Raw genomic sequence first — 25,526 nt, forward strand, 5'->3', positions numbered from 1 at the left:
GGAAACAACCCCACATGCACAGAACCAATCCCAGGGTGGTGGAGGGCTGTTCCCCAGCAGAATGGCTCACCTCCTGCTCTCTCTGTCCTGTAAGCCCTGAAGCCAAGCGACTGGTGCTAGGTGGGGAAATCCACGTCACCCGTGCCTGAGACACAAACAGGCATCCTTTAGCTGGGCAGCCCTCAGGTCGGCCTTTGCCTGGGGGTAATACAATGAAGCCCCCCACCCTCGGTAAAGAGGTGGGCTTTGTTCAAGGTGGTGAGGAGCTGGAGGAGAACTTGCTCTGGCTTGCTCTTGTCTCTGGCAGTTGATATTGGGGACACCGTGAGGCAGTCTATCCAGAAGTACGAAGCCCTGTATATTGGCAGCTTACCGGTGCCCAAAGCCATGGGTGAGTAGCCCTGGGGGGAAGCTCTTGCTGCAGTCCCTATGCTGTTACATCATATGGGCCACTGCGTACTGAAAGAGAACGCGGGGGTGGGGGGGGACGCTGCACCCACTGAACGGTGTCAGTGGCTGAATGGCCACTGGCCTCAATGGGAGCAGAGTTAAGCCAGCACAGAGAGCTCCTGAAAAGAGCAGCCAGGCTGGGGGTTGGGGTGCGGGGTGCAGGCTCTGGGAGGGAGTTAGGGTGCAGAAGGGGGTTCTGACCTGGGGCAGGAGGTTGGGGTGCAGGAGGGGGTTTAGGATGCTGGCTCCAGCTGGGCGGCGCTTACCTCAGGTGGCTCCCAGAAGTGTCCAGCATGTCCCTCCTCTGGCTCTTAGGCGGAGAGGGTGGGGGCTCTGTGTGCTGCCCCCGTGGCTGCCTCTGTGCTTAGAAGCTGGACATGCTGGCCACTTCCGGGAGCTGCGTGGAGCCAGGGCAGGCAGGGAGCCTGCCTTAGCCCCACTGCCACTGACCAGATTTTTAACAGCCCAATCAGCGGTGCTGACCAGAGCCAATGGATGCCTGGCAACCCTGGAGGGTTATTTCTTGGGGGCGCGGGGCACTGAGGCCTGGCTGTGCTGTGGACCAGCCCGGGGTTGGGGGGCAGTAGTGAGGCTTGGTTGTGCTGTGGGCTGGCCTGGGGGGTGGCACCAAAGAATCCATGTTGTGAAGCACTGAGGGCTAGTCTGGGGCACTGCTGCAGCCTATATGCCCTGTTGTGTTGCTTCCTGCCCCTGGTCTCCAGGGAGTCTCCCCACTCAGTGTCTCCAGTGGCTTCTGCACCAGTGACACTGCCCTGTAACCATGGAACTTGCAATCTCTGCAGGATTTGCTGGCATCTCCTGCCAGTCTCTAGCAGGTGCTGCCTGTGCCACACCCTAGCTGAAGGGGCTGCTTGTGCACCCCTCCCTTCGCCCCTCTGGCTGGATGAAGCTGCCTGTAGCCCCTATCTATCCCCACCCCACTGGACACCGGCAGCGCAGAGCACTCCCACCCTTGTATTTCCCTCTGGGCAGCACAGCCCCGCTGAGTCCTGTAGGCTGATGGCTTCAGAGGAGCCTGATGGGTGAGTGGTAACTGGCCCCATTGTGCCAGGAGCGGAGGATGTGGTCCATCCCCTCTGTTCATCTCCCCAGGGATGGACATACTGAACGAGGCCATTGAGACCCTGATGAGCAGCCAAGGCCGTGAGCAGTGGATCCCCTCCCTTGTCAGCGTGTCAGACTCGGTGATGACGGTGCACCAGGCAGAGGTAACATTCCACATGCTTGGCCTTCTGGGGGCTCTAACACAGGGCAACTACCCCTCTCCTGCTGCTGAGGGGTGCCCACTGAGTGGCTGCCTCTGGAATACAGGGGCTTCACTCATTGAAGCCCCCATGCATTCAGTGGAACAGGCTCTAGGGTGGGTTTTGGGGTTTCTTACTGCAGCCCCTGCTGTCCTGGAGCCCACCCGGTTACACTCCTCTGGCAAATGCAAACAGAGAACAGGTCCTACTGACCTTGTAGCCAATGCCCTCCCACCTGCCCTCAGCCTGTGGTTCCAAGCCACTCGCTCATTAATGCCACTAGGCAATGCCAGCAGTGCTCAGGGCTGGCTGAAAGGAGTTCAGCGCTGCCAGCTCGTGGGCTTTGAGGTTTGTCTGGTTCTCCACATAGCTGCCATCAATTGTCCTGAAGGGACAGTGAGCACAGGCCTTGGGCAACGAGAGGAGCTCAATGCTGCTGGGGCTACCCAGCAGCAGGCACAGTGAGGTGCTGGGAGGAATGTTGCCAACTTGAGCAGTAAATAGGCCAGCGGGGCCGGACTCCTGCTGGAAGTTGCAAGGACGCATAGGGTGTAGGCATCAGGAGGAAGAGGAATGATGTAGGAGGCTCTGAGAGAAAATAAGGCGAAATGAAGCCAAGGGAACATAGGCTGATGGTTGGAGAAGGCTCATTATCCATCAGGCCATGGAGTTGCTTCCCCGTGTACAGGCTGGAAGCTCCATTGCTTGGGAGCCCTGGGGACAGTAGGGGACAAAGCCGTAGGCCATGGGGATGGCCTAGCCGGGACATGCTGGGTCTTTTCTGCTGTGGTTCTTTAGATCCCTCTCAAGGACACTGAGGTAACCCTGAGGCAGGGTCGTTTCCTCTCTGCCTGAGTCTAGTGACTGCTCTCGTGTGTGTTCCTTTGAGGCTGGTGAGGAAGATACCCACATCTTTGAGTGCCAGGTCCGCTACGTGACCTTCATCGGGGTTGGGAAGGACGCTCACACGTTTGCTCTCATCGTAGACATGGGGCAACAGCATTTCCAGTGCACGGCCTTCTGGTGTGAGCCGGATGCCGGCACCATCTCAGAGGCTGTGCAGGCTGCATGCATGGTGAGTGTGCTCGACCCCGCCCCCAGGGAAACTCTCTGCGGTGAAAGGTGCTGGACTGAGAGCCCTAGAGACCGACACCTTCCCTCTAGCCCCAGAGCGGGGCTGTGTGGGCAGCTCTCCTTCAGCCCTGCCCTATAGAGGGGGGTCCATGATCCAGTCAGTCCTTGCTGTCTACTGAGACCTATAGACTGGGACAGCTCTGAACCCACCTGCTGTGGGCTGGCATTGCAGGCTCTATATTCCCAACCCTGGTCGTTGGGCTGTTTCACCTCTGAACCATCCCCATGAGGGGCTCTGTCTCACCTTGGCAGGGGGAGTGGGCTCTGGTCTAACAAGCCCCCTGAGCCACCTAGGTCCCTAGAGGTGCGGGTATCACTGACAGACTGTAGCTCTTAACAAGCACGTGCTGCTTTCAAAAAGCTGCACAGTGTGTGGACCCTGCCAGTACATGTCTGCAGCAGGGTCCAGGCGGGGTGGGAGACATGCTGCTGTCTTCCCTCACATGGGGCCATGTCCTCTAGAGCCAAACCCAGATCCCTGTCAGGAAACTCACCTTGGCGTTTGGAGCGGGTCGACTTGCTCAGCTGCCCCCTCAGGCCCTGAGGTCGGGGAGGCACCTGGATGCTTTGGGGCCAAACAACATGCCCAGCCCCGACCCAGCCGGGCTTTGGCCACCCAAGGGAGCACCCACAGTCCCTGTAGAAAACAGTGTTTAGAGGTCAGGGGTGGGGCATAGTCTGGGGGGTTAGTGTGGGAACAGATGGGGGTGGGGCAGAGTCTGGAGGGGTTAGTGTGGGAGTAGATGGGGGAGGGGTTTTCATTTTTCACATCTGACACAGATGTCTGGAAAAAAAAAGATCTGTTAGCACTGGAAAAAGTATAGAGAAGGGCAACAAAAATGATGAGGGGTATGGAACAGGTTCCAGATGAGGAGAGATTTAAAAGAGTGGGCCTGTTCAACTTGGATAAGAGATGATTAATGGAAGATATGACAGAGGTCTATAGAATCATGAATGGTGTGGAGCATTATAACTGTTATTTACCCCGTCATATAACACAAGAACTAGGGGTCAGTCAATGAAATTAATAGGCAGCAGGTTTAAAACAAACAAAAGGAAATAAACTTCTTCCCACAGCGCACCATCAACCTGTGGAACTCGTTGCCAGGAGATGTTGTGAAGGCCCAAATTATAACTGGCTTCAAAAAACCATTAGATAAGTTCCTGGAGAATAGGTCCAGCAATGGCTATTAGCCAAGACAATCAGGGAGGCAACCCCATGCTGGGGGTGGCCCTAAACCTCCAACTGCCAGAAGCTGGGACTGGATCACTGAATACTTCCCCTGGTCTGTTGATCCCCTCTGGAGCACCTGGCATTGTCCTCTGTCAGAAAACAGGATACTGGGCCAGATGGCCCATTGGTCTGACCCAGTGTGGCTGTTCTTATGTAAACTCCACTCCCCAACGGATTCATTCCATACCCTGACACTTGCCTCAAAACACCCCTGGAACTCGCTGCCTTTCCTTGGGTTCCCACTGCCTCGCTGTTTCCTGTGTCCGCTCTACATCAGTGGCCTGGGGAGTACAAGGAGAGGGGCTGCTCCCAGGGAAAACCTTTTGAAGCTGAGGCGCTGTGGACATCTAGAGAGAAGGTGCCATCAGCATCTCACAAACCACTCTCCACAAGCACCTACAGGAAATGGGCTAAAGCCAGGGCAGATTTGGGTGACTCTGAGCTGGGGAGAGGGGGGTGGGAGAGGACTCTGGGGGGAGTGGGGTTTAGTGGTCAGAGTAGGGGGAACTGAAGATGCCCTTTTGCTGGTATCGTCCGGCTGGAGAGTCTGCTCAGAATTATGATGCACACGTGAAATGCAGAGCCAATTTGTACGCATGGGAAGGAGGCGGTTCTAGTGGTTAGAGGAAGGGACAGAGAAAGGGTTCCTTGGCTCCATTCCCAGTTCTAGGAGAGAGTGGAGTCTAGCGATTAGATGAAGGGGCAGACTGAGTCAGAACTCCTGGGTTCTATCTTTAGCTCTGCCAGCTGCCTTTGAACAACTACCTAATCGCTCCGTGACTCAGTTTACCCACAGTGCATGGATGACGACGACCCTTCTCTGCTTGCTGGACTCTTGTTGAGGCAGAGGGCTCTTTGTAGTCTGGTCTCTGCGACACTCTGACCCGCTGCTCCCATTCTGTCACAGGTTCAGTACCAGAAGTGTCTGGTGGCCTCCACCTCGCGGCTGAGGCCGAAGGGCAGCTCACGCTCGGTGCTTAAGATGAAGAGGACAGCATCTGTGGACTCCCCAGGGTGCCCGTTCCCTTCCACGGGCCACTCCCTGCAGAAAAACAGCAGCGGCACCAGCACTCGGAAGAGGGGAGTTTTCTCATTCTTGGAAGCGTTCCGGCAGAAGCATTCCATGCTGCACACCCCATAGGGTGCAGCTGTTGGGGAGGAGGGTGGGTAAGGCAGCAGGATTGTTGGCTGGCTTATGTAAATAGAGTAACCAGATCTGTTGGCTCTACCTGCAGCTAAGGCCCGACAGACCTAAAGAGCGAGTCCATTCCCCGCAGGGAGAGCCCCAGCTGGCCACAGAGGCAAGGCCAGAACCCAATAGTCCTTTGCTTTGTAGATAACCCCCTGGGGAGGGAGGTGGGTGTGGGGGGCTCGGGGGAGTAGCAATGACCCAGCACATGTATGGTTCCAAGCAGGGAATGTTTCTTAATATCCCGGAGCAGCCAGCAGCGAACATGACACGCAGGCCGAAGGCAACCAAGTTCTGCCTTCGCCGGGGGCCGGGGTGGGCAGATGTTCCAGTCAGGGCACAGCTCCTTGGGATTCACTTTGGAATGGGAGCTCAACTTGATTGTAGCTGAAGGCTGTGGGCGCTGCTGCCACCACAGCAAGAAGGGTTGGTGTATCGCCAGGACCCATCGAGCCAACAGAGGGGATTCACCTCCTCAGCCCTGGCTCTTCCAATGAACCCCTTTGATTTTCTGACAGCAGTATGGAGGGCAGGCACAGGCCATGGGCCTGTGTCTACTGGCTGCAGATACGAGGAAAAGCCTTTTGCAGGCAACTGACTAACCATCCCCCCTGCCACACTCTGAAAGAATGATCTGCCTCCTTTCCCACTTCATTCAATAGCTGGTAACATGCTGCTGGGAATGGGAGGAGGCCTGTGGGAAGGGAGGGCTCTATTTCGCTCTCCTGCTGTGAATTGTTTTAATTCTAAATGAATTCTTGCCTCCTTTGCTCTTAAAAATATCAGTGGCAGCAGCCCAGGTGCTCAGACGCAAATCCAACCAAAACAAACCAGTGAGCACTGCTTAGTGATCACATGCAAACCCACAGCAACAAACTGGTGCATGCAGCCCCAATAACTAAGTGTGTGTACTGCCAGTGCTCATGGAACACCAGCACGTGCGGCCCAGCACACGGGAGCAGCCCTTCCGTAACAAGCCGATGCCCAGGTACTGATACCCTGGTGCCCAAGGCCTGGCACTGATACACCAGTGCTCCTGTGAAGGAGAACTCTCATTTTAAAGGTAGGAAAAGAAAATCAGTGTTGGACTTCTAGTGGGTTGTTATGAGCTGGTGTGAATTCCTACTCCTCTGGGGGGAGCCCATGTGTGAATTCCCACCAAGCCTAGTGGGTGCCTGGCTCAGCCGTGTCCAGAGCGGGCCAGTTGGGGCTGTAATTGTTAAGTATAGTATGGACCAGCTGTCCCTCCAGCTGCAAGCCAGTCACACATTACCTGCTGGTTCCTTAAAGGGATTGTTCTCTTGCCCAGTTTGGAAATCACCTTAATCTGTCTTCACGCCCATATTTCTTTACACTTGCCTATCAGTTCCCCGGGGGATCCCGTACGATAGACTGAAGTCTACCTCAGTAACACTTTCTATCTGATCATTTGTGCAAATAAAACACTAACATGCAGCGAACACAAGCCAGCCCCATCTTTGCTTTAGCTCCTTCCTGCTGAGGATCAGATTGGGATCAGAACAAGCTGGAAGGGGTGAGGGGAGGGGGAAGGAACTTTTCTGCTACACAGAAGTAGGAAGATAGGAACCACCAGACTGGATCAGACCCATGGTCCATCTAGTCCAGTGGCCCGTCTCTGGCAGTGGCTGGCACCAGATGTCTCAGAGCAGTGGTACTGGAACAATTTTTATAGTGGACGGTACTAAATGTGGAAACCATGTTGTAGCAAAGCGAAGACTCACTGGCACGGTGACGCCTACTGGTCCTCTTGGGATTTAGGTCAACTCCAGCTCTGGAGCACCTCCTATCTCGCCTGCCTTCTGCTCTGTGTCCCTCCTGGACCCCAGTGCCCCTTTACCTTGGGGTTCTGCTCCCACAGTACTCCCTCACTCTGGGTCTCCCCTCCCAGGGGACCCCCCCAACCTTCTATCCCCACCGTGTCTCAATGGCTACTGCCAGCCACCATTTAGCCTCCTTTCCCTGGGGCAGACTGCAGTCTATAGTGGCCACGCATCACTGGCAAGGGGGTAGGACCTGCTGCCGCTGCCTATTCTTAGGATGCACCGTTTGTAGGCCTTCACCAAGGCCTGCACTTTGGAGATTTACCGGACTGGAGCTCCCAAGCTCCTCTTGCCCTTCCCCAGCACTGCTCTACTTCAAGTACCTTCCCATGCCAGGGTCAGAGTGAGCCTTCTTTGTCTCATGGCCCCACAGCCCTTTTATCCAGGCCAGTTGTGGCCTGATTAAGCCAGCCACACCTGGGGCCAACTACCTCACCAGCCTCCCCCTCAGCTGCTCTTAATGCTTTTCCCAGCTGCAGGGCTGCTTTTAATCCCAGCTGCCCCACTACACATATATTTGGGTTGTTACTACTTCAAGCCAGGGGGTGCAGTAGCACCCCCAGAACCAGCACCTACACCTCAGAGGAAGGTGCAAGAAACCCCACAGTAGGCAGCATGGGCAGTGGGTAATGGAGGCTTGGGGAGGCTAAGCCTCCCCAAACCTCTGCTAATGCGCCACACCATGGGCTGGGGGCTATGCCATGGTAGGGCTCAGAGCTCCTCCGGGCAGCCAGGGCTTGGGGCTCCTCTGGTCGTGGCTTGGGGTGGTGGGCTGAGGGTGGGCCAGGACTAAGGAGGGTGGGCTGGGGCTCAGGGAGGTGGGCTGGGGAGGGGCTCAGCCGGGGCTCTGGCTGCGGTGGGGGATTCAGGGCTCCTCTGGTACCAGCGGGCAAGGGGTGGGGGAGGAGCAGAAGGGGCAGGGTAGGGGTGGGGCCACAGGTGATGGGGCAATGCAGGAGGCTTGCCTCCCCAAACAGGGTTCATGTGCTGCCCATGGTAGGCAGATGGAAGATAATCTGCCCCCCCCCTCCCCCCCAGATGGATGGGATTGAAATACAAACCTACAGTGTCAGAGGCTGTGAATCAGTCCTTCATTGGAAACCCTCTGCTGCTGAACTGGTGCCTGAGGCTCTCCACGTGCCTCACACCTCAAGCAGACTTCTTGGGGAAAATGAAACGGGTGAAATCATGGCTCCACTGAAGCCAACGGTAAATCTCCGATTGCTGCAATGGGGCCAGAACTGCCAAGCTAAACCACTTACAAATTCTCTGTCTAATCATGGCTCCAAGCTTGCCATATTGCACTGGTGCCAAGTATGCAGGGCCAGCACTTGGGAAGGAGCCCTCTGAGAAACAGCTGGGCTGTAGGGGGTAGTCTTGATAACTCAACAGGGGCACTCTTCCATAATGCCCCAGCACAGTGATAGGGTGTGGGGGGTACTGGTCTGCTGGAAAAGTCATCTTTCAAAACAGATGAAATACAGAGGTTCTGACTAGTTGAGTCATCAAAAATCCCATGACACTTTTGGTAAGATCACAATCATTTGTATTGTCATCCATAGACAAAGAGGACCAGAGCCCTTTGTGCTAGACACCGTACATACACACAATAGGAGACAGTCGCTGCCCTGCTAGCTGGATGCACAGACTTGCCAGCTGGTCAGGGGCAGCTCCAGGCCCCAGCACGCCAAGCGCGTGCTTGTGGCGACATGTTGCGGAGGGCGCTCTGCCGGTCGCCGGGAGGGCGGCAGGTGGGTCCGGTGGACCTCCCGCAGGCATGCCTGCGGCGGGTCCGCTGGTCCCGCGGCTGGGGTGGAGCATCCGCAGGCGGGCCGGCGGGGGGTCCACCGGAGCCGCGGGACCAGTGGACCCTCCGCAGGCACGTCTGTGGGAGGTCCACCGGAGCCGCGGGACCGGCGACCGGCAGAGTGCCCCCCGCGGCGTGCCGCCGTGCTTGGGGCGGCGAAATCACTAGAGCCTCCCCTGCAGCTGGTATCAGCGTTTGGTGTTGATCTCAGGCATTCCTAGGGGCTAACCATTCTCAGCCAGGGCCGGCTCCAGGCACCAGCTGAGGAAGCTGGTGCTTGGGGCGGCAGATTCTAGGGGGCGGCATCCGCCCAATCCTAGGGCGGCACTGACGGGTTTTTTCCCTGCTGCTCTGGCCGCCCTGTAGGGGGCAGAGGAGGGCAGCGCCCTGCAGCAAGCCCGGCAGGGCAGCCCGCGTCCTTCCCTCCCCGCCCACCGGAGCAGCTGCAGCTCGGAGCCCTCCCGGCAGGCGGCGCGGAGGTGGTGAGCGCCCCGCTGAAGCCCTGGCTGCCCCCCTGCTCTCTCCCCCCCCCTCCGCTCCCTGCATTAGCCCGGGCCGCGCTCTGCAGCACAGGGAGTCCCCTGGCTCCGGCCGCCCTGTGGGGTTTTTTGTTTTGTTCTCCCTGCTCTGCCGTTCCCCCAGCCCCGCTTTGCCGCTCCAGCCGCGCCGCAGGTTGGGTTTTTCTCACCTGCTTTGCCGCTCCAGCCCTGCAGGTTCTTTTGTTTCCCCCCCACCCCGCTTCACCGCTCCGGCTGTGCTGCAGGTTTGGTTTTTTCCTTCCCCGCTTGGCCATTCCAGCCCCGCCGTTTTTTGGTTCCCCCCCCTCCCCCCACCCTCCTTTGCCGCTCTGGCTGCGCCGTGTTTTCTTTTTTTTTTCTTCACCTGCTTTGCCGCTCCAGCTCCCTGTCCCCCCCGCCCCCTTTACCGCTCCAGCCCCACCGTGTTTTGTGTTTTATGTTGTTTTTTTCCCCCCTGCATTGCTGCTCCGGCTCTGCTGCAGTTTCCCCCCCTTCCCCCTTTGCCATTCCAGCCCCGCAGTTTTTTTGTCCCCCCCCACCCCCACTTTGCCGCTCTGGCCCCGCTGTGGTTTTGTTTTTGTTTTTGTTTTTCCCTGCTTTCCCGCTCCGGTGGCCCCCACCCCCCATTTTTTTATTTTATTTTTTTTTGCTTGGGGCGGCAAAAAAGCCAGAGCCGGCCCTGTTCTCAGCTAACCGTTTATGACAGTCAGGAGGACAGACAAATGGCTGGTGGAGACTGGCATAATTGGCAAAGACACAACAGCAAACAGGGAAGGGTTAAGTAGTAAACAAGGGTGAAAGGTAGAGAAGGGAGAGCAGGATGAGTGGCTCATACAAGGACATGACCAGGTCAGCACAAGGAGCTGGGGACAAGCCCTTGGTATCAGTGCTACAAATGGAGCGAGAGGTTGACCCACATATCAGAAAAGCCTGAGTGGAGGCAGGTGCAGTTGTCAAAATAAGGGTCTGGGCACAGAAAGAGAACTGGTTGGCTTCTGTAAGAACAGTGGCTAAAAATAGGGCAAGATTTGGCAGCAGGCTTAGGCTGGCTGGCTGAGGCAAGGGGGACCCCAGGTTACAGGTTTGAGTGCCAGGGACAGGGCCGCCCAGAGGGGGGGGAGCAAGTGGGGCAATTTGCCCCAGGCCCCGGGCCCAGCAGGGGCCCCCACGAGAGTTTTTCGGGGCCCCTGGAGCGGGGTCCTTCACTTGCTGCGGGGGCCCCGGAAAACTCTTGCGAGGCCCGGGTCCCTGGAGCTTCTTTGCTCCCGGTCTTCGCTGGCCGGGGGTCCTTCCTCTCCGGGACAGAAGGACCCCCCGCCGCGGAATTACCGCAGAAGCGGGACCCGCCGCCGGAGTGCAGCCGGGTCTTCGGCAGTAATTCGGCGGCGGGGGCGTCCTTCTGTTCTGGGACCCGCCGCCGAAGTGCCCCGAAGACCCGCGGTGGGGGCTGCACTTTGGCAGCGGTTCCCACGTCGGCGGTAATTTGGCGGCGGGGGGGTCCCCGCCGTGGGTCTTTGGGACACTTTGGCGGCGGGTCCCAGAATGGCGGGACCCCCCGCCGCCAACTTACTGCCGAAGCGGGGGCCCCCCGCCGCCGAAGATCCCGGGCCCCCGGAATCCTCTGGGCGGCCCTGGCCAGGGAGGCTGGTGGCACTGTCAGGGTGATGGGGCAGAAGGGGTTTTTAGCAGGGAGGATAAGTATAAGTAGTTCAGTTTTGACCTCGTTCATCTGGTTGATGGTGAGACACCCAGGCAGAGAAGTGGGCTGGGATAAAGGGCAGCAGGATAAATAAGAGACAGAGGGAGGCAGGTTTGTGAGTCATCAACACAGAGCTGGCAGCTGAAGCCAGACAGGGTGCAGTGGATACCCGTGGGACAGCGAGCACGGCCTGGGGATAGCAGGGCCCCCGGACAGTGCGGCAGTGAGCCCGCCCCGGGAGCAGTGGGGCCCGGGACAGCCGGGCCGGGGACCGCTCCTGCAGGGATCTGGCTGAAGGGCCCGGCATGGCCGGCTCCGCAGCGGGCCCTGCAGGGGCGGGGTCCCCGGCGCTAGCACGCGGGGCAGTGGAGTGACCCCCGGCGGCCGAGGCAGCACCCGAGCTCCGCGCCGCTCGGGTCCGGCTGGCGACTTTGGCTGGGCCCGGCGGCGATCGCCGCTTCCCGAGACCCCGCACCCACCGCAGGGCCGCTCCGGGCCCGGCAGGAAGCTCCGCCCAGCGCGGCTCAGCCACGCCCCGGTCCGGGCACTGAGCACCGCCCAGGCCACGCCCCAATTCGGAAGGGGCGGGGTCTCATGCTCGGCTGTGACGTGGCGATGGCGGAACTCTACGTGAAACCGGGTGAGGGGGCCGAGCCGGGCCAGCGGGCACGTTCCACGACCCCCCCCCCCCGCCGTCCTGGGCCCTCTTGTCCTGAGCAGGGGCGGCTCTAGGAATTTGGCCCCCAAGCAGGGCGGCGCGCCGCCGGTCCCGCGGCTCCGGGGGACCTCCCGCCCGCAGGCACGACTGCGGAAGGTCCGCCGGAGCCGCCTGCTGGCGAAATGCCGCCTAAGCGCGCTCTTGGCGCGCTGGAGTCTGGAGCCGGCCCTGGTCCTGAGGCGTGGGGGAGGGGAAGTCCTGGCTCCTCCTCTTGTCATGTGGCCTGGGGAAGCCTTGCCAGGGCCGCCCAGAGGATTCCGGGGGCCCCGGGTCTTCGGCGGCGGGGGGCCCTTCCATTCCGGGACCCGCCGCCGAAGTGCCCCGAAGACCCGCGGCGGGAGCCCCCCCCCCCCGCCGCAGAATTACCGCCGAAGCGGGACCCGCCGCCGAAGCGCAGCCCGGTCTTCGGCGGTAATTCGGCGGAGGGGGGCCCCGCAGCGGGTCTTCGGGGCACTTCGGCGGCGGGTCCCGGAACGGAAGGGCCCCCCGCCGCCAAATTACCGCCGAAGACCGGGCTGCGCTTCGGCGGCGGGTCCCGCTCCGTCTTCGGCGGTAATTCGCCAGCGGGGGGATCCTTCCGCCCCGGAGCGGAAGGACCCCCCGCCGGCGATGACCGGGAGCGGCAGAAGCTCCTGCGCCCGGCCGCACAAGAGTTTGCCGGGCACCCCGGAGCGAGTGAAGGATCCCGTTCCAGGGGCCCCGAAAAACTCTGGTGGGGGCCCCCGTGGGGCTCGGGGCCTGGGGCAAATTGCCCCTCTTGCCCCCCCCTCTGGGCGGCCCTGAGCCTTGCCCCCCCTCTCCTTCCTGTCATGGGGGTGGGGGAGAGGAGGGAAAGTTCGGCTCCCACTCTTGTCATGGGGCTGCAGGGGGAGGGGAAGCCCTGGCCCCCCCTCCTGTGCTGGGGCGAGGGGAAGCCTTGGGGCTGGCCATCATGTAGTGCCAGTAATTGGTGCCATTTGTGTCTCCCCAGGGAACAAGGAGCGTGGCTGGAACGACCCCCCCCAGTTTTCCTATGGGCTGCAGATCCAGTGTGGAGGCCCGAAGCGCCCCCCCCTCACACGCAGGGTCCCTGGCCCAGCTGCTGGAGCCCCCCAAGGTTAGAATTGCCCCATATGTTGCCTTGCAGCCGGTGGGCCCATGCTGGGGGTGGCAGAGCCCACCAGGAATGCTGAGTTAAGCCCAGTCTCTGGCTCAAAGCCCCTTCAGAGGGCTCTCTGCGGAGGAGGATTTCCCCCTTCCATGCCCCCTAAGCACCTGTGAGGGGAATCAGTGATAGCCTGCCCCTCTCCTTTGAGGCCTCAGGCTAAGGCTCTTGGGTTGGTCACTGTCTCATGCTTTGCTGTAGCTCTTGTGGGACTTTCCTATCCAGGGTCATGCAGATGTTACGCTGACAGACCCTGGTCGGCAGTGGGCAGGATTGAACTGGGGACTTCAGGAGCTTAGTGCATGAGCTTCTACAGCAGGGGCGGGCAAACTTTTTGGCCCTAGGGCCACATCTGGGTATGGAAATTGTATGGCAGACCACGAATGCTCATGAAATTGGGGTTAGGTTGTAGGAGACTCTGGCTGGGTGTGTGGGCTGCAGACAGTGCTACTGATGTGGGTGGGTAATTCCTCTCCCTAGGAAGGGCTGCCTCAGTAGATCTCACTGCTTAAACCCAGCGGAAGGCCTGACCCCAGCCTGGGTGCTCATTACCTCCTTTCCCTGCTGGCTAACAGGCAGCCCCCTGGCTTTGCTGGGTGATTTCGCATTTGCAGGTGATTTCCCTGAGGTCAGTTCTGCTCATGTCCTCCCAGAGAGGGGACAGATTCACTTTGCACCCAGCACTGCTTTCCTCTGCCACCCCAGGAACAGGGATGGGGAAGCAGGCACTTTATGCTGCCCTGCCCTCCCTTCATCTGCAGAGAAGGGAGGTGCTGTGATGTGACCACCTGCTCCTCAGGAGCTGGGCTGAGACCCCAGCCCATATCATGCAGGGCACCGGAGCAGCTACCATGTGGGAATGCCTGCTAGTCCCTGCTGACCTGGCCAGATCTCAGCTGGGGCCCTCAAGCTGGCAGGTCCATTCCCAGTGCTCTGAGGCACCCAGCCCCTAGGTACGGCCAGTAGTATAGACAGTGGAAGGGGCTCTTCAGAACTGGAGCTCTGGAGATGTCTGCACTGTAAGGAAAAACCCATGGCACTGAGTCTGAGCCCGGGTCAACTGACTCAGGCTTGTGGTGTGAGAGGCTAACAGCAGCAGTGTTGACATTCCCGCTTCGGCTGGAGCCTCTGTGCTGTTATTAGCCCCACACTGACGGGCTCTGAGACTTGCTGCTGTGGGGTTTTCTTTGCAGTGTAGCTAACTAGGCTAGCTTGGCTTGTTGTGCCGGGCATGAGTCCAGTGCTCTGCTCTGAATGCTTTCCCCCTCAGAACACCAGAGCTTGGAGCACAGCCCCTTTGCTGAGCAGGTGGGACTTTGGGTGGGTTAGACTGGAATATTACAGTGGCTGTTGACTGCAGAACGTTTGTATTTTCAGCCCTGACTCCAGCGAATTCTGCTCCTCCAGCGGTGCCAGCAGCCTTAGCCTCAAAACCTGTGGGGCTGCCCCCTCTTGCTGTGGTCAGCCCTGCTCTGAGGCCCGACGCTGCAAAGCAGGTTGTGAGCCTGGCTGAGGAGGAGTGCGAGGTGAAGGTAGAAGATGTTCTAGCCCCTCTGAATGAGACTCTGAGCATGTGCAGGAACACCGTGCAGGTGAGGATTGCTGCTACGCCCAGTGGCATTGCCAGTGACTCATCTTTCCATAAAAACAATGAGGCACCTTAAAGACTAACAGATTTATTTGGGCATAAGCTTTCGTGGGTAAAAAACCCACTTCTTCAGATGCATGGAGTGAAAATTACAGATACAGGCATAAATATATATTGGCACATGAAGAGAAGGGAGTTACCTTACAAGTGGAGAACCAGTGTTGAAGGCCAGTTCAAATTGATGAGGAGGTGTCAATACCAAGAGAGGGAAAATTGCGCTGATGTCGAGCCCTGTACCCTGCTCTATCGGCTGCTGATCATCCCCCTCAGGGTGTGTGCAGCCAGGGAAGGGCCCATTGAACGGGGGTGTTTGTTCTCTGTGGCATTACAGGGGCCCACCACAGCCAAGCCATTCCCAAATTGTCCCTCTGCACCCTGCCGCCTGAGAGGAGGATGTGAGGGCTCAGCTTGCTGGGTGCGGGTGGCTCTAACAGGTTCCTCTTCCCAGAGCTACCCCTCTTCCCTACCTTAGCGCTAGTGGTGGTGGTGGTGGGGGGGTCTGGCTCCAGCCCTTATGATGGCAGCTCTTCACTAAGGCTCCTCTCTGGACTTCCAGAAACAGGTTTGTGATGACATCAGCAGACGCCTCGCTGTGTTTCGGGAGCTGTGGCTCCAGGGAAAGCTGTCTGCCCCTGTGAGGAAGAGGATGAATATCCTGGTGCAGGGTGAGCAGGGGCAAAGGGGCACCAGGGAGCTGTGACCCGATCTAGGGAAGGGGCCATCTTTGCATCTCCCAGGGGTTCTTCACTGTGGCCTGCATGCATTCCTTTCCTGGCTCCCCATCTCCTCTCAGCACTCAGGAGGTGCTGCTCCCATGTCCCTCACCTGTCACCGTGAGGCCCATTTCTGCCCTGTCATGTCCCCGTGTCCGACTGTCGTGCTCCCATCCCTGTAGTATCTAGGCACAACTCTTCTTCCAGCTGGAATCCCAGTGGGTCCAGCTGCTTTGGGGTGTGGATGGAGCTCATGCTCAGCTCAGAGCCTTTTTTACTCCCCACATCCACCAGAGAGGCTCGTGGGCCACTAACAGGGGTTGCTCTCTCCTTGTCTCCCAGAGGTCCAGCGGCAGCACTGGGATGTGGCCGATGAAATCCATCGCTCGCTCATGGTGGACCATGTCAATGAAGTCAGTCAGTGGATGGTGGGAATCAAACGGTTAATTGCTGAAGCAAGGAACTTGCCTCCTGGAGACTTGGTTGTAAATGATGAGCAGGGAGCTGGAGCTCAGCCAGCCGAAGAGGCCCTGTGAGCCAGGTGGTGGAGCTCTTGGCCACTGGGATTATTTCTCATTGCTGTAGTGGGAAAATAGCAAGACTCCTCCATCCCCGAAGAATTTCTGGCTTCTCCCATGTCTCACTGTACTGCCTCTGAGTGTCCAATTCAGGATCCGCTCTGCACCAAGGAGAGGCTTTCTTACCACCAATAGATCTCGGGGCAACTTGCTGCATATGATACTGAATAAAAATTATTGATCTTTCAGTGTCCCAAGCCTCTGTGCGAGCCCAGCACTAGCCCTCATCTGGAATCTGCTGTGAGCAGGCTCCAGGGGAGAGAGCTGCAGCTGGTGTGGACATGTGGCAGTCAGTGCTATTCTTTCCCAGGCCTGTCAGGCGTGGGGATGATGGAGGCCTGGGCTGTAATGACAGATCAGTCAGATGCTGGGCCTGGAGATCAGCGCTCAGCCCTTCCCATGCCCAGAAGGGAAGCTGCAGATAGAGCTGGGTGATGTTTTTTGGTCCAGGATTGTTTGATAAAAAAAATGCAATTTTTGTCAACCCAAACAAAACAGCTGGCGGAGATAGATTCTCTCCCGCAGCCCAATAGTTAGGGCATCAGCTGGGATGTGGGAGACTCAGGTTCAAATCCCTGCTCTGGAAAAGACCTCAAATGGCCTTCAATTCACAGCAAATTTTGAAGCGTCAGTATTGGTTCAACCCAAACGCAGTGTTTTCGAACCAGGGGTGCACGGACACGTCTGTTACTCGCCCAGCCCTGGTTGCAGTACACATCCCCTGGCACCAGTCACCTCAGTGCCCAGGGGAGGTGTGGGAAGGTTGGGGCAGACCTGGCCCTGTTTCCCCTTTAGAACATAAGAACAGCCATACTGGGTCCACCAATGTCCAGTATCCTGTCTTCCGCCAGTGGCCAATGCCAGGTGCTTCAGGGAGAATGAACAGAACAGGGCAGCTACCAAGTGATCCATCCCCTGTTGTCCACTCCCAGGATCTGGCAGACAGAGGTCTAGGGACTCTCACACAGGGGTTGCATCCCTGACCATCCTGGCTAATAGCCATTGATGGCCCTATCCTCCAGGAATTTAGCAGATTCTTTTTTGAACCCAGTTATACGTTTGGCCTTCACAGCATCCCCTGGCAACAAGTGCCACAGGCTGACTGTGTTGTGCGAAGAAATACTCACTTCTTTATTTTAAACCTGCTGCCTAGTAATTTCATTGGGTGACCTCTAGTTCTTGTGTTATGTGAAAGGGTAAACCACGTTTCTTTATTATTCACTTTCTCCACACCAGTCATCATTTTATGGACCTCTATCATATCCCCCCTTAGTCGGCTCTTTTCTAAGATGAAATGTCCCAATCTTACTTCTCTCGGTTCATACAAAAGCTGTTCCATACCCTTAATCGTTTTGTTGCCCTTCTCTGTACCTTTTCCAATTCTAATATATCCTTTAAAACATGGGGTAACCAGATCTGCACACACTATTCAAGCTGTGGGCATACTATGGATTTATATAGTGGCATTATATTTAATGTCTTATCTAGTCTTTTTCTAATGGCTCCTAACAATCTGTTTGCTTTGTTGACTGCCGCTGCACACTGAGTGGATGTTTTCAGAGAACTATCCACAATGATGCCCAAGATTTCTTTCTTGAATGGAAACAGCTAATCTAGACGAGTGGTTTTCGAACTGCGGGTCGTGGAATGGAAGGCACTGGGTGACGGCGGCTCTGGTCCCGTCAGTGGTGCTGCCTGGCTAAGGCAGGCTAGTTCCTACCTGTTCTGACACTGCGCTGCACCCCAGAAGCAGCCAGCAGCAGGTCTGGCTCCTCGGTGGGGGGGCTGGGGGCTCCACGTGCAGCACTTGCTCCGCACATTCATTGGACGGGAACAGACCAATGGGACCTGGGGTGGGGTGGCAGTGCCTGTGGGTGACAGCCACGTGGAGCTGATTGCGCACCTCTGCCTAGGAGCTGGACCTGCTGCTGGCTGCGTCTGGGGCACAGCCTGGTCCGCAGTTCCAGGATAGGCAGGAAACCTGCCTTAGCCCCCCCAGCTATGCTGCTGACCGGGAGCTGCCTGAGGTAAGTCTGCACCTCAATCACCTACCCCAGCCCTGACCCCCCCCAAACCTGGAGCCCCTTCCTGCACCCCAAACCCCTCATCCTTGGCCCCGCCCTGCACTCCAAACCCCTCATCCCCAGAGCCTGTATCCGCAGTCCAGAGCCCTCTCAGACCCTGAACCCCATTCCCAGCCCTCACTCCCACACTCCAACCCTCAGCCCCAGCTCTGTTGGGTCACAGGCATGAACAATTTTCTTCAACTGGGTCACCAGAAAAAAAGATTGAAAACCACTGATCTAGACCCCACCATTTTATATGTATAGTTGGGATTGTGTTTTCCAGTGTGCGTTACTTTGCATTTATCAACATTTAAATTTCATCTGCCATTTTGTTGCCCTGTCACCCAGTGTTGTGAGATCCCTTTGTAGCTCTTCATAGTCTGCCTGGGACTTAATGATCTTTTGAAGTAAGGTGTGTCGCCAGGCATTGCAATTGCAGCATGTTCTCCAGCGTTTCCCTCTTCCCAGCCCCACACTCCACAGGACAAGTCCTGTCCCAGCCAGTCAATGTGCCTTCCCTAGAAACCCACCCCTCACTGACCGGCTCATGCTTTTACCATCTGGGGTCCAAAACCAGCCAGCATTTCCCCAGTCACTATCAAGCACCTGCCACCTTTCCTCACTGTAGCTCTTCTTCCTCCTCTTGTACCTGGATCCACAGTTGGGCTCAGCTGCTGCTGCTCCCAATCAGCGCACTGGGTGGGTGGGTGTGTGTGTGTGTGTGTGTGTGAGAGAGAGAGAGAGAAATCAAAGCACCAGGCTCGGATCCTGTCACAGCAGCAGGAGAACATATCCAGCTCTGCAGGGGCCAGATGACTGCTTGCCCTATGGGTGCAGTAGGGTGAGCAGCACAATGAGCTGGCCTGGCTGCCCGCGGCATCACCCCAGTGCCTGCCATCAGCTGGCCCTTCCCTCCCAGCCCACAAGGGGTCTAGGCCAGGCCCAGCCTCAGTGCCCAACCAGCCCTGAGTTCAGGGCGAGGGATAGCTCAGTGGTTTGAGCACTGGCCTGCTAAACCCAGGGTTGTGAGTTCAATCCTTGAGGGGGCCATTTAGTATTAGGGAAAAAATTGGGAATTAGTCTTGCTTTGAGCAGGGGGTTAGACTAGATGACCTCCTGAGGTCCCTTCCAACCCTGAGATTCTATGAATGCAGCTTCCCCCCCATTGTCGGTCCTCTCCAGGAGGTGACATAGCACCACCTCTTGTGGGCATTAAGGGACATGCATCAGCAAAGCTGCCACATCAGCAGCAACCAGCGCTAAGGAATCCAGCTGGTTTCTCTGGGCACAGAGACAATCTCAATCCCACCCTATCCTGGCCCAGGCTGTGGGGCAGGAAGAGTCCTTCCAAGCCTCTGTGTAACACAGTCACTGCAGCTCAGCAAGGGCATGAGGGGAGAGAGGGTAACAACTCCCTTGCACTCTAAAGGGGGCAGTGAGACATAGGGCATGGGCTGGCCAGAGGCATCAAAACTCCCAGCCAGAAGCAGCACTGGCTCAGGCATGAAGCCCAGGCATTCATTCCTTAGCCCTTCACCCCTCCTGGAGCCCAGACAGATCTGCAGCTGGCATCATTCAGGAGTACACCCCAACTCCCAGTACCGGAGTGCAGCGAGTTTTGCAGGAGAGATCTTCCAACAGCCAAAGGCTTGGCCCTGAGCTCCAGCAGGTGCAGGGGGATAATAGGAGATTTGGGGTGAGCTAAGACAGTCCGTAGAATGACATGGCTACAAGCTGTTTCCTCCAATCCAGGACCAAGTGCCACAGGCGCAGGGTTTGCTGGCTGCTCCTGGAGCTCATTGAGTCCTGGAGCACTTGCTCCCACAGTGGATTCTGGCACCAGCCTGGGCTCACGGCTAGCAGCTCCCAGCTGGTAGGCCAGTGCAGGTTTGCAATTGCTGCTGCAGCTGTCACAGGAGACACTGGAGAAAGCCTCTTCTTCCTGTCCTATCCTCAGCAAGCACCAGGGTCTCTGGGCACACAGTTCATGGAGCTCAGATTGCATCCTCTCAGGGCAGCTGTCATGACAGCCAGCGTGTCCCGCCCAGCCCCAGCACTGCAACCACTCCTGGAGAGGCTGAAAGCCATGGGAGACAGTTGGGGCTGCTTGGCCCATCACCCCCGACCCCAGGGAGGACATGTCTGACCCTGGCCTGGGGGGTTCTCCAACAGCTGATTACGCTGAAGAGCCTGGTTCTGTGCTAAGCTACAAATAAGCAGGAGCATGAAGTCAGTCTCCTCCTGATTGGCCTAAAGCCAAGGAAAGCCCCCCCCCCCCCCAATCCAGTTTGCACCACAGCTTTCAACCAAGCTGGACGGGCTCCCCTGACTGCTGGGGACCCAGGCCCCCTTCCCCTGGGACCCCTCGGCCAGTTCTAACCAAAGGCTCAGATCACCAGCATCTCTCACTCCCCTGGAGGCGAGGGAGGGCCAGCGACTCCTGTACACTACCCCCCCCCCCGTCTCCAGCTACAAGGGGAAAGGGCCATAGGGCAGAGGCTTTGCCCATGGACTTGGCAGGCTCTTGCCACGCCCCAGCCATGGGCTGCGGGTTGGGAGCAAAGCACAGAAGACACGCAGGACAGAAGGGGGTACAGGTTGTTTATTGCACAGCCTCAGAATGAGCCCACGGCGTAGCCACTAGACACGCTCAGCACAGCGAGCCCAGCCAGCCCTGTGGTACCTGGGGGAAGAGCAGCCGCTCATGCTGCCCCCCCACGCCAGCCCCCAAACCCTGGCTTCATTTCAGTAAAAAAAACAGAGACCAAATGCAACTGCAGAGAAACAGTGTTAAAACAGTGCCAGATCCACAGGCGGCAGCCGTACCAGGGCCTTGCTCACCTCTGGGTCTTCAGCGAGGGAAGGGAGGCAGGAGCCCCAGGAAAGCAGCTTGCTGTCAGCCAGCCGCGTTGCTGGGAGCTCAGATATCCATGGCAAACTGATCGTCATCTGGGCAGGGGAAAGAAACAAGGGCTGCGTTAGAAGGACGGCGCGTGGCAAGGGGGGCTCTGCAGGGATCACTGTGGGGATAGGATGCTGTTAACCAGAAGAGCTGTTAACCTACTGCCAGTAGCAGCAGCACGGACGGGCAGATCAGAGTGAAGAGCCTTCTCCCCCGGCTGAGTTCCTGGGTCACAGCTCTGCACTGCCGAACTTCACTAGCCTCTGGATGGGGCGTCCCATTTCCCCTCCCCCCAGCCTGTTCCAGCTGCGAGCAATGGACGAGTCCCAGGGCCACCATTGCTGCAGTCTGAATTGACAGTGTGTGAGGCCCATGTGATGGGGGAGCTGAGCAGAGCCCTAGAGAGCAGCAGTGACTCCCTGGGGAAGGAGGGGAGGGGCAGAGACAGCAGTAGGCAAAGGCCCTGCTTGCTAATTTGTAGTTCCCCTCCCATCCACAAGGGGCACTCAATGCAGATGGTCACTCACCCAATAGGAGCAGACTTCCTGAGGGGAGTAAACTATGGGTCCAGCCCTGCCATGCAGCCACAGGAAGCAGCCGTGGCCCTGGTACCAGCACCCACTGAGTTCAGTGGCAGCCCCAAGAGGGAGAGGCTGGTGGCTCCATGCACCCAGGACCCCTGGCGTCGGGAACAAGCGCAGGACAGCAGGCGAGGGCTTGGCCTCCTCACTGCCCCACAGACAGGACATGGACAAGCAGCCACCACCCAGCCAGAGGCAGGCGGAACCAGACAAGTTCTCCCCATCCCAGTGCTGGAAGGGGGTGCTGCTCCCCCAGGGTGGGAGCTGCATTACCCCCGGCTCCCTCCACTTCAAGTCCTGCTTCAAGTGCCTTGAAACAGGCAGGGCAAGTCACTTGTGATGCACCAGGGGAGCCCCAAAGGCTGCAGCAGGAGCAAAGGTGACAGGCAGTGCTCCGGGACCAGGGGTTGGGCACGTGTGTCTTACCTGGGACCTCTTCCTCAGTCTCATTTTGTTCCTTAAGATCCTCCAGCTTGGAGAGCGCCGCGTGGGGGGGAGAGGTGATGCCAGGGATGTGAGGAAGGTAGCAGGGTGGGGTCCTGGCAACGGGCGAGTTCTTACACTCCAGCAGGAATTTACGGTCATAGATTATCCTGGTACCTGTCAAACCCAGCAGGAAAATCAGCCCCCAGCACTCAGATGCCCTCTTCCAAGAGCCCCACCCACCACAGTCTGCTCCATAGGGAGCTCAGGAGTCTGCCACTCCCTCTCCAAGCCCGGAGCAGGCAAGATCAAGCCCAGGCTTGTGCCAGCATCTCCTGTGTTGCCAAGCCATGTGACACAACAACTGTTTGAGCCGTAGGCCCAGGCAGAGCTGCTACTAGTAATTAATGTTAATTAGAACATAAGAGCTGCAATACTGGGCCAGATCATGGTCCACCTCGCCCAGTATCCTGCCTCTGACTGGCCCATACCAGAGCTTCAGGGGGAGTGTACAGAACACGGCAATTATCCATCCCAGCTTGACAGTCAGAGGTTTAGGGTCACTCCTAGCACAGGGCTGCCTCCCTGACCAGCTTGGTAATAGCAATTGATGGAGCCATTCTCCAGGAACTGATCCAGTTCTGTTTTGAACCTAGTTATAAGTTTGGCCTTAATGATATCCCCTGGCAATGAGTTCCACAGGTTAGTTGTGCCTTGTGTGAAGTAGTACTGCTCTTGTTTGTATTATACCTGCTGCCTATTAATTTCATTGTGTAATCCTTACTTTCTGTATTGTGTGAAGGGGTAAAAAACACTTCCCCGAATGGGGCAGTGCTACCAGGGATCCCTTCCTCCCAGCTGGCAACACCAGCCTGCAGCTCACCCAGCCACATGACCCTTCAGTCACCAACTGCTGACACCCAGCCACTCCCCCGCTCCAGTAATCCAGCCTAGCATCAGGTGGCAGGGAGAATGCTCCAGGTAACATAGGCTCTGCAACGGAGATGGAACAGCAGAGCAGCGGCTGGTGGGGTGAGCCCAGAAATCCCTGCACTGCTGAGCACAGGTGGCAGCCTCTGGTGCAGAGCAAACATATCATGTAACCCAGTGCAGGCAGCTCTGAGCAGCTGACCTCGACGCCAGCACCTGCCGTGCCTCCCCCCACTCCCAAGATAAGACTTATCGCGAGCCAGCGCTGGCAGGATGGGCTTGTGCAGTTTAACTGAAACACACCCTGCCCATGGATAAAGGCATGCAGCCCAGCGGGCCAAGGGCAGCACCAGGCACAAGGACAAGTGTGGATGGCTTTCTAAAAATAGAGACATGCCGGCGAGGCCAGCAGGGTTGCTTTCACCCCCTGCAAGAGGTCAGAGTCCTAGAGAGCCCCGAGGCAGGCAGTGCAGCAGCAGGGCAGGAGTCTGCCTTGCCCCCAGACACCCACACCTGGCAGAACGCCCCTCTCAGCAGGCACAGCCCAGCTCCTACCCACACCCTGCCCAGACCTTGCCTGAGGATTTTGTACTGCTGCTCATCACACAGGTACCTGAGTGTCTCCCACGACAGAGCAGCAACAGCACTCAGGTACGTTCCTTACTAGCTCCACACGTGGACAAACCCTGGGAGAACCGGGAAAGCCTGGAAGCAAGGATGCTCTGGCCTGTTTGAGGAGCTGGGCCATGCAGAGCACAGCAGAGACGGCACCTGCCAAATGCTCTTGATCAGTGATTCTCAACCTATGTGGCCCACAATGTGTTATGGGGGATGCATCCAATACTACCTATATGGCTCTGAGGAGGCCACATGGGCTGCAGCTGTGTGCTGACTGGGCCACAGGTTGCTCTAGATCATCTCTGTCCAAACTCACACTTCCAACTTTGAATTTAAATCCCTCATGCTGCCTCTACCACAAGTTTTCCTTAAACTCTCCCTGGGGTCCTAGCTCCATTGGCAAGGCTAATGCAGACAGGACACTGGTGTTTTAACCACCACATCAGCTAACCCTGCTCAGAGCAGGGCTTGATAACAGTCATAAAGCTGTTGGCAGCTGCCCAGGCCCTAGAGCTCCCACTGCTACAACAACAGAGGGTGTAGCAGGAAGAAGTCCCATAGGACACAGCCCTAGCATCTAAGCAGTGCACGTCACAGACCCTGCTTTGGAAACAAGGGGACCCTTCTGGTTCTCAGGGCCAGGGGCTCCCCGGGGCCTGCACTGCTACAGGGGTGGGGCCCCGACAGTTTTCATAAAGCCTTTGTTTGGTGTCTCTCCTCGCAGGCTCCTGTGCACTCACGTGGCATCGGTGCAGGGTTTGCAACTCCCGAGCAGGGAGCAACAGCTCAGCCGGCGACCCAGCTCAGCACTTCCACAGCCCTTGTTATTACGACGTGTATTGTGGGAGCCCCACAGGCCCCCTGGGCCTTGGCCGCTCCATGCAGCTGGTCAAGGAATCGGGCAATATTGGATACAACACCGTGCAGAGCCTGCTGCCTCCTATGCACCTCCCCGGGGGCGCCTCTTCCTCCCTAGCATGAGCCATGCGGGGTGGGGGGCAAATCCTTTGGGTCTCAGGGGAAAACCGAGATCCCGTCCAGGCGAAGGCGAAACCCGCCCAAACCCTCCCGGGGCCCAGCCAGCCAAGGGCAGTTCCAGCTCGAAGAGGCTTTTCGGACACGGGGGGGCGTGTGAACGGGCTTAAGTTGCCCCGATCCGCTCCGGGGGCGCAGCGCCGGGCGCCCCATTGAGCTCAGCCCCACCCCGAGCCCGGCCGGGCGGACTCCCCCCGGGTTACAGAACCGGGTCTGAGTCGCTGGACTGCGCGACCCCGAAACCGGAACGGCTCGGGACAGGAGCCGGAGATCGGGGCCGCCCCACGCGCCCTCCCGCGGGAAGGGAGGCACCGGACCCGCTGCCCGGGAGCCCTGCGGGACACTGGAGGCCGCTCCCCGTGGATCCAGGAAGGCCCGGGCCACCTCCGCGCGGGACGGCCGGGGTTGCAGCCGCAGCAGGGGGCGCTGGGCGGAGGTTCACTCTAGACCGGCTGCAGGCAGAGTCCGGGGGCTGGGGTCGCACTGAGCCCAGGGGCTGCTCGGGGAGTGGAGCCTGCAAGGCCCGGCCTTACCCCCTGGGGTGGTGGAGTAGAGGGTCCCGCCGGGGGTGCAGCTGTAGCCTTCTGGGGAGCCCGGGTCTCGGCCGCCCGGAATGGGGCAGGAGCTCGTGGTGCTCGCCGCAGCCATGGAGCCCGATCGGTATCCGCGGGGCCCAGCAACACGTGCAGGCCCGGGGCGGGGCCGGATCCTTCCCTCCCTGAGGCAGGCGGGGCCCGTCCCAGCGTGGGGCGGGGCCGGGGCCGGGGCTGTGCGTCCTTCCCTCCCCGAGGCGGGCAGGCCAGCACAGGGCGGGGCGCTGAGTCTGGCCTGGCTCTGACCCGGGATCCCCGGTGCGTTAGAAAAGAGCCGAACACCGCAAGCTGCACAGGAATCACCCCAGGAGGTGGGACTCAAACCCTAGACTCAAGCGCCAGCCTCCCCTTCTCCTACCTGCTGGGCTCCCTGCGGGGAGCGATAAGGGCCCTCCCTTTACCCTCTCCGGCACCACAGAAACCGGCTTGTGCTTACTAGA

At 58.4% G+C, this 25,526-nt stretch overlaps 3 protein-coding genes across 5 annotated transcripts in view; 2 read left to right on the forward strand and 1 right to left on the reverse strand.

Moving 5' to 3' along the window:
• The window catches only part of APBB3 (amyloid beta precursor protein binding family B member 3), a 32,535-nt gene extending 25,808 nt beyond the window's left edge, over positions 1–6,727 (forward strand). For 2 of the 3 annotated variants that reach the window (XM_045026273.1, XM_045026274.1), the window contains 4 exons: positions 308–391; positions 1,564–1,679; positions 2,605–2,790; positions 4,991–6,727. In XM_045026273.1, the coding sequence (XP_044882208.1) occupies positions 308–391; positions 1,564–1,679; positions 2,605–2,790; positions 4,991–5,224 (620 nt within the window). In that variant the 3' untranslated portion in view covers positions 5,225–6,727. The remainder of the gene's footprint in view (positions 1–307; positions 392–1,563; positions 1,680–2,604; positions 2,791–4,990) is intronic. The other variant, XM_045026275.1, reaches the window with a different exon arrangement.
• Positions 6,728–11,635: 4,908 nt separating this feature from the next.
• On the forward strand, positions 11,636–17,359 carry SRA1 (steroid receptor RNA activator 1). Its single transcript, XM_045026151.1, has 5 exons — positions 11,636–11,777; positions 12,826–12,951; positions 14,377–14,591; positions 15,204–15,312; positions 15,703–17,359. The coding sequence occupies exons 1-5, from the start codon at positions 11,732–11,734 to the stop codon at positions 15,894–15,896; spliced, it is 690 nt and encodes a 229-aa protein (XP_044882086.1). The 5' UTR covers positions 11,636–11,731; the 3' UTR covers positions 15,897–17,359.
• A 3,229-nt stretch (positions 17,360–20,588) lies between these two features.
• Positions 20,589–25,239, reverse strand: EIF4EBP3 (eukaryotic translation initiation factor 4E binding protein 3). The gene is made up of 3 exons (XM_045026291.1): positions 25,027–25,239; positions 21,914–22,087; positions 20,589–20,953 (listed from the first exon to the last, which is right to left on the reverse strand). The coding sequence occupies exons 1-3, from the start codon at positions 25,139–25,141 to the stop codon at positions 20,925–20,927; spliced, it is 318 nt and encodes a 105-aa protein (XP_044882226.1). The 5' UTR covers positions 25,142–25,239; the 3' UTR covers positions 20,589–20,924.
• Between the last annotated feature and the right edge of the window lie 287 nt (positions 25,240–25,526).

The sequence above is a fragment of the Mauremys mutica genome, chromosome 8 (genome assembly GCF_020497125.1).
Source record: "Mauremys mutica isolate MM-2020 ecotype Southern chromosome 8, ASM2049712v1, whole genome shotgun sequence".
Lineage (NCBI taxonomy): Eukaryota > Metazoa > Chordata > Testudines > Geoemydidae > Mauremys > Mauremys mutica.

Excerpts from the sequence above, each read along its gene's own strand:
- SRA1 (XM_045026151.1), top strand. The coding sequence starts at position 11,732 with ATGCTCGGCTGTGACGTGGCGATGGCGGAACTCTACGTGAAACCGG. Across the intron at positions 14,592-15,203 it reads TGTGCAGGAACACCGTGCAG|AAACAGGTTTGTGATGACAT; the intron begins GTGAGGATTGCT and ends CTGGACTTCCAG. Across the intron at positions 15,313-15,702 it reads GATGAATATCCTGGTGCAGG|AGGTCCAGCGGCAGCACTGG; the intron begins GTGAGCAGGGGC and ends CTTGTCTCCCAG.
- EIF4EBP3 (XM_045026291.1), bottom strand. The coding sequence starts at position 25,141 with ATGGCTGCGGCGAGCACCACGAGCTCCTGCCCCATTCCGGGCGGCCGA. Across the intron at positions 22,088-25,026 it reads CTACTCCACCACCCCAGGGG|GTACCAGGATAATCTATGAC; the intron begins GTAAGGCCGGGC and ends TGGGTTTGACAG. Across the intron at positions 20,954-21,913 it reads GACTGAGGAAGAGGTCCCAG|ATGACGATCAGTTTGCCATG; the intron begins GTAAGACACACG and ends TCCCCTGCCCAG.